The sequence below is a fragment of the Chelonus insularis genome, unplaced genomic scaffold (assembly GCF_013357705.1).
Source record: "Chelonus insularis isolate UGA/USDA-ARS -01 unplaced genomic scaffold, ASM1335770v1 contig_146_pilon, whole genome shotgun sequence".
In the NCBI taxonomy this organism is placed as follows: Eukaryota; Metazoa; Arthropoda; class Insecta; order Hymenoptera; family Braconidae; genus Chelonus; species Chelonus insularis.
In genome coordinates this window covers 1,148,623-1,160,827 of record NW_023276387.1, presented here as the reverse complement: position 1 = coordinate 1,160,827, position 12,205 = coordinate 1,148,623, and the positions used below count along the sequence as shown (strand labels likewise).

At 32.9% G+C, this 12,205-nt stretch overlaps 2 protein-coding genes across 3 annotated transcripts in view; one reads left to right on the top strand and one right to left on the bottom strand.

The window, feature by feature from the left end:
* The window catches only part of mdy (midway), a 40,343-nt gene that overhangs the window by 20,249 nt on the left and 7,889 nt on the right, over positions 1–12,205 (bottom strand). The window contains exons 4-5 of the mRNA XM_035077697.1: positions 9,685–9,737; positions 7,947–8,055 (exon numbers count right to left, since the gene is read on the bottom strand). Of these exons, the coding sequence (XP_034933588.1) occupies positions 7,947–8,055; positions 9,685–9,737 (162 nt within the window). The remainder of the gene's footprint in view (positions 1–7,946; positions 8,056–9,684; positions 9,738–12,205) is intronic.
* On the top strand, positions 279–5,864 carry LOC118075159 (serine-rich adhesin for platelets-like). Of its 2 annotated transcripts, XM_035096857.1 has the most exons (3): positions 279–381; positions 486–4,946; positions 5,268–5,864. In XM_035096857.1, exons 1-3 carry the CDS (start codon positions 338–340, stop codon positions 5,779–5,781), a joined length of 5,019 nt encoding a protein of 1,672 aa, XP_034952748.1. In that variant the 5' UTR covers positions 279–337; the 3' UTR covers positions 5,782–5,864. The 2 variants fall into 2 exon arrangements, with proteins under 2 accessions (XP_034952748.1, XP_034952747.1); XM_035096856.1 differs by having other exon boundaries at positions 486–5,864.

Genomic DNA, 12,205 nt, shown 5'->3' with positions numbered 1-12,205 from the left:
ATATATTTAATTGAAATATAAATGAATTTTTAAAAAAAATAGTAGCTAATATTTTTCATCAATACTTATCGGATTTATTTATTACATTTTTTTATTAATATCGTAAAGAATTTTCTAGAATAAGAAGAAAACGTTCTCATAAAAATAATAATAAAAAATATTATTACATTTTTTCCTATCGCTCCAACACGATTGACAGTAATAATAAAAAAATTTATTGTAAAATATTTCTTATCAATTCATATAAAAAGAAGAAAACTTTGAAGAAATTATTGAGAAAAAAAAATATCTATCAAGTGCCGCTATTCTGATTGTAATTAACTGAAGTTGAAAAAAAATGAAAGCTCACAATCTAGATCAAAAGATACGAGGAGTCATAATGTAAGTTATTATTGAATTATCAATTTTTTTCTTCTAATAATTGAATTAATTGTTTGTTAAAACGATGTATTAAAAGATAATGGAATTTCTCTGAATGTGTCTAGGCTAGTTTCATTCATTATGGCATCCATACTCGTCGAAGGTGCTGTTATCAACAGGGAAGGAGGTGAGGATCATGGTGAAGGTCACAGCAGACACAGACGTTCACTGTTGCGATCTTTCCTAGGTGATGATGAAGGACATTTTGGAAGATCCGATCTTATTCGTAAACCTCTAAACATTGTAGAGGGATTTTTAGGACATGACCCAGTTAAAGAACCACTTCAAATCATAGGAGGTGGTGGTGGTGGTGGAGGCTACGCAAGTCAAAATGGATTTGATCAGGGTTTCGGAGGTAACGTACGCTATTACGTTAATCCTAGTCAATCATTTGTATATCGTTATCCTGGTCAGAGTTATATACCACAAGCAGAAACAAATGGGCTTCAAACGAATTTCGGTAACAACGTAGGTGTTAATGTCAATGCTCAACATGATTCGTCACTTATTGGTCGCATATTTGGTGGAAAATTCTTAAACTCAGATTTACTCAGCCAAGGAAATATCATACAGAACCTTTTATTAAGATTCTTTGGTCGAGGATCAGATTATGCTCGTTACAATGAACGAATACCATCAATCTTAGACAAAATACGATTTGTTTGCAAAGATTCCAATAAATTTTTGAAGAATGGCCATCATGAAAGAGAGTATGATCTTTTGAAGAGAAACATAGCTCTATTAATCTATATGAAACAGAATGATGGTGACCAATTTTATGAAAAAAATCGGCACCAATGCGATCAGCTATTCGAAGATATTAATAGAAATTGCGACTTGATAATGGGAAATGTTCAATTTGGAGGTTCATCTGGTGATGTAGCTCGTCTAAATTTCTTGAATCTCGGTCTAACTGGACAATTAAGTTTTATCAAGAATCAATTGTTTGGATTACTTGGTTCTCATAGTAAATTAATGCCAGAAATCTCTCGTAAACTGATGCACATTAGCGATCATTCTGATGTGTTCTTCAAGGACGGTCGTCATGGGATGGAATATGGAATGGTTATGAAATGTATAGGTGATTTGTTGGCATTGAAACAGAAAGATGGTGACCAATTTTATGAAAAAAATCGGCAACAATGCGACCAACTATTCGAAGATATTAATAGGAATTGCGACTTGATAATGGGAAATGTTCAATTTGGAGGTTCATCTGGTGATGTAGCTCGTCTGAATTTCTTGAATCTCGGTCTAACTGGACAATTAAGTTTTATCAAGAATCAATTGTTTGGATTACTTGGTTCTCATAGTAAATTAATGCCAGAAATCTCTCGTAAACTGATGCACATTTGCGATCATTCTGATGTGTTCTTCAAGGACGGTCGTCATGGGATGGAATATGGAATGGTTATGAAATGTATAGGTGATTTGCTGGCATTGAAACAGAAAGATGGTGCCCAATTTTACGAAAAAAATCGGCAACAATGCGACCAACTATTCGAAGATATTAATAGAAATTGCGACTTGATAATGGGAAACGGTCAATTTGGAGGTTCATCATTAGTTGAACAAGCAGCTGGTGGGGGATATGATTCAGCTTACGCTAATGAAGACTTGCTTGCCCAAATTACTTCATGGATCCATCAATTTGATGTATTAATTGGTCCAGGAAGACTTAATGACCCACGTTGTTTACTGTACAAAGTCTCCGAAAAATTACGTCATCTCGAAAAACGCCATCATTTGAAACGTGGTCTTCGCCAAGAAAAGATTAGACTTCTTAAAGAACAAATGTCTCGGTTATTGTCGTGGACGCAACGACGAGGATATGGTAATTTAGAGTCAGACCCACAATTCGCTCAACTCATTAATGAGATCAATAGCAACGTTGATAACATAGACGATGGAAATTCAGATTTTGATGGAACCCAACCTGGTTACACTCAATATAAGGAGCAATTGGTTGATGAGAATTCAAAAGTCAATCAGGTACCCCATGGGCTAGATTTGAATCCGAGAACATCAGCAATAGTGAGCGAATCAAAAACAACAGACACAGATGTAAAAACATCAGTCAATAATAATTTAGGTGCCGATCAAAAATCATTTGTTAATTCGAAGATATCGGAAGAAGTTGTTGGATCCAATGGAGATATAAAACAAGCCCTAACAAACGATCAAAAGGACTCAAAGATAACTGCAAAAGGCGTGAAAAGATCAGTTGATGTGACTTCAGGTGCCGGTCAACGACCATATATTGATCCAAAGATACTAGAAGAAGTATTTGGATCTAATAGAGAAGTGACGCAATCCTCAGAAGTTGACGAACAGGCAACAAAAGAGATTTCTGGTGAAAGTCTATATCAAAGCAATGTGAATAATCAAGATGATAAAAAGTCAACGAAAGGAGTAGAAACAAGTTCTACTGAACATATAGAAAAATCTACTGATAATGAAAGTGTACAAAATAAAAATAATAAGCAGTCTGTCAGCAAATTCAGTAGCTCATCAACATCAAATGACAATTCTAATGTAAATCAAGGTTTGAAAGACAAGAAACCTGAAGAGTCAGTAAAAGTTGTAGGAATGAAATCTGATGCAAGCAACGGAGATGTAAATAACCTAGGATTGATTACAGGTGGTAATAGTGAAAGTGCTTCATCATCACATAATGATGCTGAACATCAAACATACTCTGGGCTAGATTTAGTAGGTTTAGAGCAATCAAAAGATAGCAGTGGACAAAATAAAGCGGTTGAAGAAAAAAAAGTTACTAAAAAAATTGTAGAAATTGTATCAAAACAAAACGATGAAACATCTGACCGTAAAAAGAGCCTAGGTGATAATAAACATGAGAAATTGACAGATAAGACATCGTCTAGTAGAAGCTACAGCACATCATCATCATCATCTTCGAATGATCAAAATTCAAAAGGAGGTGAAGAATTAACGAATCATGTGCATGTCAATGACAATAAGAAGAGTCGAAATGATAATTCAGAAAATAATGGGCATAAAGAATATTTGAGCCATCAGTCGAGCAGTAGCGATAACACGAAAACACTCAATGATAATGGCAACTTAGAAAATCAAGTTTTGAAACAATCCATTCCAGATATAAGTCAGAAGGCTCCTAAAACTAATAAGCAGGGAAGCGAAACAATTGAGAAATCGAGTTGGAGCAGCTCTAGTTCGTCGTCATCAAATGATCAAGAGGATCAGAATTCAGGACTCTCAGGCCTGAAACAATCAGTTTCAGTCGTAAAGGATAAGGAAGTTTCTGGAAGTAACGAACATGAGAATGGTTCAAAGAAACGATCTGGTAGTTCTAGCTATACTTCATCAACATCAGATGATGGATCCGAAGGTCAAGATTCGATCGTGGAAAAAAAAGATTTAAATCAACCTATTGAAAAGTCTGGATTTAAAAAGGATAAAAAGTCAAGTAGTAGCAGTTATAGCTTATCCTCATCTAGTAATCAAGACGACCAAAATTCAGGAGTTGGAGATCTACACCTAGCTGTTCCTGCGATAGGTGACATAGAAGTAGACAATGGTGTTCACCTAGAAGTTCCTGTAATAGCTGATATAGATATAGATAATAGTGGTATGTCCAGGAATAGAAATCGTTCAAACAAGAAAAAGAGTAGCACTAGCTATACCTCATCTTCATCAAGTGATGAGCCAGAACGCGGAGATTCGATCATTGATACGCTAACTGGAGATATAGAACAGGAAGGAGAATCCAATTTAATAAAGCCTGTTGTCAAATTGGGAGTTACAAAAAATAAAAAGTTAAGGAGCAGCAGGTACAGTTCGTCTTCATCAAATGGCGAATCTGAAGACCCACAAGTTTCAGAAATGACTGTAGAAGAAGAACCTGAGCAAGATGACGATGATGATGAAGAAAGAGCAAAAAGTTCTAGCATAAAATCGAGCAAAACCAGCTATCGTTCATCATCATCATCATCAAGTGATCAGGGTGCTCAAGATTCAGTAGTCAAAGATCTAAAACAACTGGTTCTTGGTAAGATTAAAAAACGACATGATGACAATGGTGTATCTAAAAATAAACTCCATTCTAGCAAGACCAGTAGATCTAGCTTTAGCTCATCATCATCAAATGGTGAATCAGAAGACGGAAATACGGTTATTGATACGCTGAATGGAGAAGATGAACAGGAAGAAGAAGATGATTCGATTAAGCATACGATAAAATCAGGACTTACAAAACATAAGAAGTCAATCAGAACCAGCTACAGCTCGTCGTCGTCAAACGATCAAGACGATAACGAGAATGGTGGATTTAAACGACTGAAACCATCAGTTTCAGCTATGGTTAACAAAGGACTTAATAGTAATAACATATTAAAAGAGAAGCATCGTGCTAGTAGTAAGACAAGTAAGACGAGGTATAGCTCATCCTTATCAGATGATCAAAATGATGATTCAGAAGATGAAGACTCAGCTCTTGATGAGCAAAATGAAGAAGAGGAAAAAGATTTGAATAAATCTGTTGGAAAATTAGGAGTTACAAGGAATAAAAAATCAATCAGTACCAGCTATGGCTCATCTTCATCAAGTGATCAAGATGATGACCAGAGTGATGATACGGAAGATGAAGACTCAGCTCTTGATGAGCAGAATGGAGAAGATTTAATGAAGCCTGTTGGAAAATCAGAAGTTACAAAGCATAGAAAGTCAAGCAGAACCAGCTACAGCTTATCATCATCAAGTGATCAAGATGATGACCAGAATGATGATTCGGAAGATGAAGACTCAACTCTTGATGAGCAGAATAGAGAAGATGAAGAAGAAGGGGAGTCGAATAAATCGACCAGAAAATCAGGAATTACAAAGCATAGGAAATCAAGCAGTACTAGCTATAGCTCATCTTCATCAAGTGATCAAGATGATGACCAAAATGATGATACGGAAGATGAAGACTCAGCTCTTGATGAGCAGAATGGAGAAGATGAAGAAGAAGGAGAGTCAAGTAAATCTATTAGAAAATCGGGAATAACAAAGCATAAGAAATCAAGCAGTACCAGCTATAGCTCATCATCATCATCAAGTGATCAAGGTGATCAACATTCCGGAGTCCAAGGTCAACATCTAAAACAATCGGTTTCTCTGTCAAGAAACAAAGAAGTGGATGATGTCAAACCATTAGAAGATTTAAAAAGTACCAAAGAAAAAACTGAATTAGATAATAAACTATCGCTATCACCGATAATAAAACTTCTCACAATTGTTAATGAAAAAGGTATTGAAACACTGACTTCGGCGCAGAAAAAAGTTCTTTCTGAATTGAATTCATTTCCCGGTTTAGAATCAGTTGTAAGTAAGCTAACCTAAACCAATTGTTAATTAAACCATTTTGTAAAGTTACATTTCCAATACTGATGATTAAATAAATCTCATTGATCAAAAGATAAAAAGCATTCTTTGATTACAAAATAGATATAGCAAATCATTTAAATGGATCTTAGATTTACTTCTGACGGAGAGGGAATTTTTGTGGTACAACTGCAAACTTGATAACAGCTTTGAATACCAGAAGTTCCCGTAGGCTATTCAATTTTCGAAAGCTTCAGTATCTAGAATGAGTTTGTCAGCAATATTACAGTGATAAATTCATATCTGTATTGACATCACTATTTCTCGCTTTCATCGCAATTTACTATTTATTAAATACTTTTTAATTATTTATCCTGAACTAGTTTCAAATAAGTACCAACAGCTCACAGCTCGAATGATACATAAAAAAAAAGAAGCTTTTATTGATATTTAGCGTGAGCTTGCCGATCCTTTTTACTTCCTTAAAGTCATCTTTTAGTAGAAAGAAAAAAATCCAAACATTCGACTGTAATGTAGAAGAGACTTTACTTCCTAGTTTTATGAGAAAGAAGACTTTCAAGTCTTTAAGTAAGTAAGGATGTTTCTGAGTGCATGCAAGCATACACAAGTTCTTTTTGAACGTTGAAAGGTCGAGTATACAGCTGAAGATGAGCAAAGAGTTTGAAACATACTTAGATATAAATTTGATAAGTATATAAGTGAAATTTTGTGACTTCTCGAATGTATCAGCTAATTTTTTTCACGCGAATTTGATGGTAACTTTTTTAACTAGAGATCAATAATGTACTGCTTATGCTCGAGTGTGTGTTGATGTAAAATGATTTATTCATTTGGAAAAATTCAAATTGCCGCCAATTCATCTAACGACGTATTTAAATTAATCAAACAGTTTTCCTAGTAATGATTTAAAACAAGTATTTTTTGGTTAAAATGTCAGAATAACAATATTATCACACGGCGTGTGGTAATAAGATCATTCTTAGCTTCGTCACCTTAACCTTTCAATCGAACACATGTGTCACGAAAAAAAAAAATTATTAAGGATAAAGAGAAAATAAAAAAATAGTTCAGAATAAATATTTATAGGTTAAAATGCCGGAATAGAATCATTTCCCCACCTTCCTAATATATTTTTTCTCTTTTTTTAAAATTAAAATAACTAAACTGTCAGAAAAGATAGAAAGAATTCATGAGAAATTCTTTAAAATCAACATAATACAAAGTTAATGATTGACAGCACGCTAGTTTGTCTGTTCACTTATGCCAGGCATTGAAATTCAAACGGATGTGCATGTCACTCGATGATCATTTGCCACGACGTGTAGATGAAGCAGCTGCAACCGGTCCAACGACACTATCTCGGGATACGCGAAATAATTGCATTTGCATGTAAACGTGAATGACACATTCTCTGTCAAATGGAGAGAATACACTATGACGAGAGAATAATACTCCGTAGTTAAAAACTTTTCATCCAGAAAGATATATATATATATATGTTGAAGTTTATGCATTTAATAAGAAACTATCAAAGAGTAATATTAAAAATTAATTTCATTTTGAATTTTCTTATTCATTGTGATAAGTAAGTTTGACGTTTACAAAAAAATAACATGCAAAAAAAAAAAAAAAAAAAAAAACAAAAATTCAATCAAACCTTAAACAATCAACGTATCACAAAACTTTACAAAGCTGATTTTAATTAAACTCCCTAAAAGACAGTTTGAAGCACGCGAGGAATTTGAGAGTGGAAGAGTTAAAAAAAGACGCATGGTCTAGAGGCTTTTTTGTTTTTATTTATATCGAAATGTCGATTTTTCAATTCGATTCGTTTGGTTAATTAAAACATGGGAATGTGGTAAAATACTAGAGTCAAGAGAACATACTCTAGAATAGGGTGGAGGCACAATTTAGGCAAATTAGTTCCGAGTTCCTTGATACAATAGACGTGGTACGATTGACCCTAGATGCAAAAGCTTCAACTCCGCGTAACATGCTAGAATATCCGGAATACGAAAGCAAGTAGAGACTAGTATGGTAGACCACAGGGCCGTTTACATTTACATAGTCACCGTTCAACTGTCTGTTACCTTTCCCTCAGTTCTATCGACCTTGTCTGACAGTTTAGAGAAACGATACGTAAAGCTTTCAGCAATGCTTACTCAAACTAAATCCGGAACCCTTGACGTGTATAATTACCATCGGCATCATCACCATCACCACCAGATTGATTACGTGGAAGACTGTTCCTGGACCATGCTCGATTATGTCCTGGGAGGCAAGAAAAGAAAAGTAAGTTTGCTAAAGTCAGGTGAGAATATTTATTATATTTAACAGTGGAGATCTAGATGGAAGCAAGACTGGTCCAGTCTAGGTCCAACACTAGACCAAGCATCAAGTTCTATGTTGGATCAGAGTTGGACTTGGCATCAACCAGGTCTAGGATTGGACCAGAACTAGATTAATCCTGCTTCTTAGCTCATGAAAGATAGAAAACATGATGCTAGACATAATTGATGGGTAAAGTATTGATGACTACCTAGAAGTCAATACTTCAGCATCATCAATAAGTATTACTCGAACATGTTGCAGAAAATAATCCCATGTACTTTTAATAATTGAATTTTCTCATTTTGTGCAACAAAACATTTACTCATTAAACTTCAGATTACAGAAGATTGCAAGATAGAATGTATTGTATATATAGTTCTCTTTGTAAAGTAGGAACAACAGCGTAAAGGTATTTATGTGGATTTCCTCAGGGCATACTTCGGGATATTCATCAACGAAATGTAATCCGGTTAGTTGGTTTCCGGTTTGCAGAGCATGTATTTTATTTTTTATTTTTTTTTTTTTTTTTCAATTTTTTTTTTTTTTTTTATCTCAACAACATGCGTATTTTGTTTTTTCAGATTAACGCTCCAAGCTAAATTATAACATGTGAAAAATCCTTTCAAACTCACAATTCCTCCATTGATTTGCTTAACTCTGCATATTTTTACCATATTTTTGCTGTGACTTCTCCAGAAGCAAAACGATTTCAATATATAAAAGTAAATGTTCATATTTATTTTTATTTATTCCAATTAATTTTTATACTTTACTCAATCATTTTTTTAATTATCATAAAAGATAAAAATTTTCACGAAACAAATTTTAATGAAGTTTTTTTCTTATTTGAGAATCAAGTAAATTTTAATTAAAATTTATAAAATTTTTATACAAAAAGTAATTTATGATTTAAATATCCTAGTGTTACTTCTCGATTTAAACGTTTGTTTTTATCTTAAATTCGATAGAAAAACTCTGATGACAATATTACCGCACGCCGTGAAGTAATATGATCATTCCTGACTTCATTATCTTAACTCTTTAGTGAAAAACAAACTTCATGAAAAATAAAAAAATTGTTCTATTATTGGGATTGTGAAACAATTTACTTCAAATAATGATTTAAAACAAGTATTTGTAGGTTAAAGTGTCAGAACAACATTATTTCCACACGGCGTGTGGTAATGGGGTCTTTTCTACCCGCATTGTTTTGATGAGGTTTTGATTCAATTTATTTAAAAAATAATAAGAATATAAATAATAAAAAATTTTCTATAAAACAAATTTTAATTAATTTGGTTTTTTTTTATTGTAAAATCTAATAATTTTTAACTTAAATTCGTAGAATTTGTACGAAACAGTTATTTTATAATTGAAAAAGAAATCGAAAGCAAAAAGCAAAAGTATTTTATAAAAATTATTATAAAATTAATAAAGAAAGAAAAAAAATTGATAAATTGAATGAAAACTTGATTAAAAAAAGGAATCTATTACATTGAAAAGAAAATAATAAAACTGTTTTCATTTCAGAAAATCATTTAAAGACAATATTATCTTTTTATTACTCACCAAGGCAAGACCCTTTTCTATAAGAAGGCACATAGTTACAGGTACCATAGAATCTGTGAGAGAAAATGATTATTTTTATTATTCTTGTTGTTTTGTACTTTTAAAGTAATTTTAACTTTAATTTATTGACAATAATAATAATTACAAACTAACCACACTTTTTATGATTATCAATAAAATTTTGATAGTTAAATAATGGAAATAAAATATTTTTCCTTATTTTATCATCAATTTATTTTTTATTGCAGAGCTATTGCGAGTATTGTTGCTGATAAATTTATGACCAGTTGGATGGAAAATCCATAACAATTTAGTGAGCACAATAAAGTGGTTTAAGCGGCAATCATCGAAGAGTACAATTGGAATTATTTCAAAAGTAATGCTTTAGAATATGGTATTAAACGCACTATGTATAAAATCAATATATAAAAATGACTTTCCAGATTTTTTCTCATCACAATAAACATAATTTTTTTCATTAACTTAACATGTAAATTAAGTTACTGAGGAGGCAAATTAAAAATCATTTTATAAAGGAAATTTTTTTATTTAATATTTCGTACGTAATTTCATATGTTCAGTGAAAGACAGACAACTGTCGGAAAGTCGGAGTTATCTAATAATAATTGTAACTAGATATTTAGAAACTTCAGAATCTAAGCTAAACATGCATATCCATAAAAAATTTTCAAAATGATTCTTTCACCCTTAAAATCACCGAAATAACTGACAAACTCCTTAGAAAATGTGACCTTTTTTATATTTTGACGATTTTTAGGGGTAAATAAATTTTTTCTAATAAATCTGCGGATATCATCATATAGCTTAGATTCTAGGGTTTCTAAAACGTTCTTAAAAAACATTATTGGACCTTCTGTTCATGAATTATAGGGGTTTAAAGTCAAGGGGATGATGATTTTTAATGTGTATCTAGTTTTACCCCTTTTTGAGGGTGTTAAAGTGAATTTTTCCGGGCTTTGCCTTGATTCCGCATTTCTACGCATCAAGACGAAGAGAATGAGCCCTCGATCATCAAAATCGGAGTACTTTTATTTTTTGGCCAAAAAAAATGGAAAGGGGTACCACTTGCCATTTTTTGGGGTTGAAAAATAAAAGTAGTCCGATTTTCAAGTTCGACCACTCATTTTCTTCCTCTCGACCTCTAGAAACACAAAATCACGTCAAAAATCTGAAAAATACATCCCAACACCTACATACAGCTCATAATCTCCCAAAAATCACTCTTGTCCATAAAATCATCTCCTTGTCCAAAACCTTTCCCAACGAAATACTCAAACACCCTCTATCCCATCTCATCCAACCGCTAAATTAAACAATAAATAACTCCATAAACAAAAGTTTAATTCCCGGAACCGCAGCAGGGTCCTCTTCATTGACACTCCATCCCATAAAGTTCCACAACGTCGGAAAATGTATAAAAATACAAAGCAATAGAATAATTGACATCAACATCCACAAAGAGAAAAATAGTTTCATACTAAAAGCATTCATGATTCGTTGAAGAAAATATACACGAAAAATAATAGTCAACGATACATAAAAAAAAAAGGGTCCAACAGAAAGAAGATAAAAAAAATGAAGCGTCCATTTTTATTGAAGAGATGAAGGCTATTTTTATTATTACTATTATTTTCTGTTTGATTTTTATTCGCAACAACGCGAGTAAAATTGCGGTAACAACCAGTTCGTTTGACGTTTCATGGCTTAACTAGATATGAGTGAGAGCAAGATGGATAATGAGAGCAAAATGTGTAGAAAAGAAAGAAGAATAGTTTGAGCAATGAGTTGAGGCAGGAAGTGAGGGAGTTATATAGTAGGATGGTATTGAAAGGAAAAAAATAGGGGAAACAAGTACATTCCAACAATGCAATTGCCACGAGCTTACATCGAATTGTTTCCCCAATAAAATGATTCTTTTTTTCCTATTTCTATTCATTACATGACTCTTTTGTTCTTCAATTCATAACAATTCCAGCTCTTAACAGCTCTAAATCCCTCATTGTCAGTAATTAACACACGACTTGATGATGATAGGGAATATTGAAAATCAAGAGGATGATTTTTATTCAAGTCTCAAGTTCTTATTTTATTGGAGATGAAGGATTGTTGAATAGCACAATGGAAGCTAAAGTTTTAGATTGAATTAAATAATTATTGGATGTCGGAACGAACTCTGTTTATATCACTAGGGAGATGTAAAAAAGAAATAATCAGAATAATTGATGATATTTTTCTTTCCAGTGGTGATAAATTTGTGATAGACTTCCTAAATCTCTTTGGCTTCGAATGCTTTTCTAACAACAGACTGGAACAGCTGATTGTGAATACAATGAATGAACAGCTACAGTGTTATTATAATCAACGAGTCTTTGATTGGGAGATGGTAAGTCACTGCAAGTGGAGTAGAAGTACCAGTAGAAGAGCAGTTGAACTGAAAAGGTAGCAGTGAAAATAAATAGAAGAAAGTGCACGCATGACTGATCGACTCCAGTGATGACCA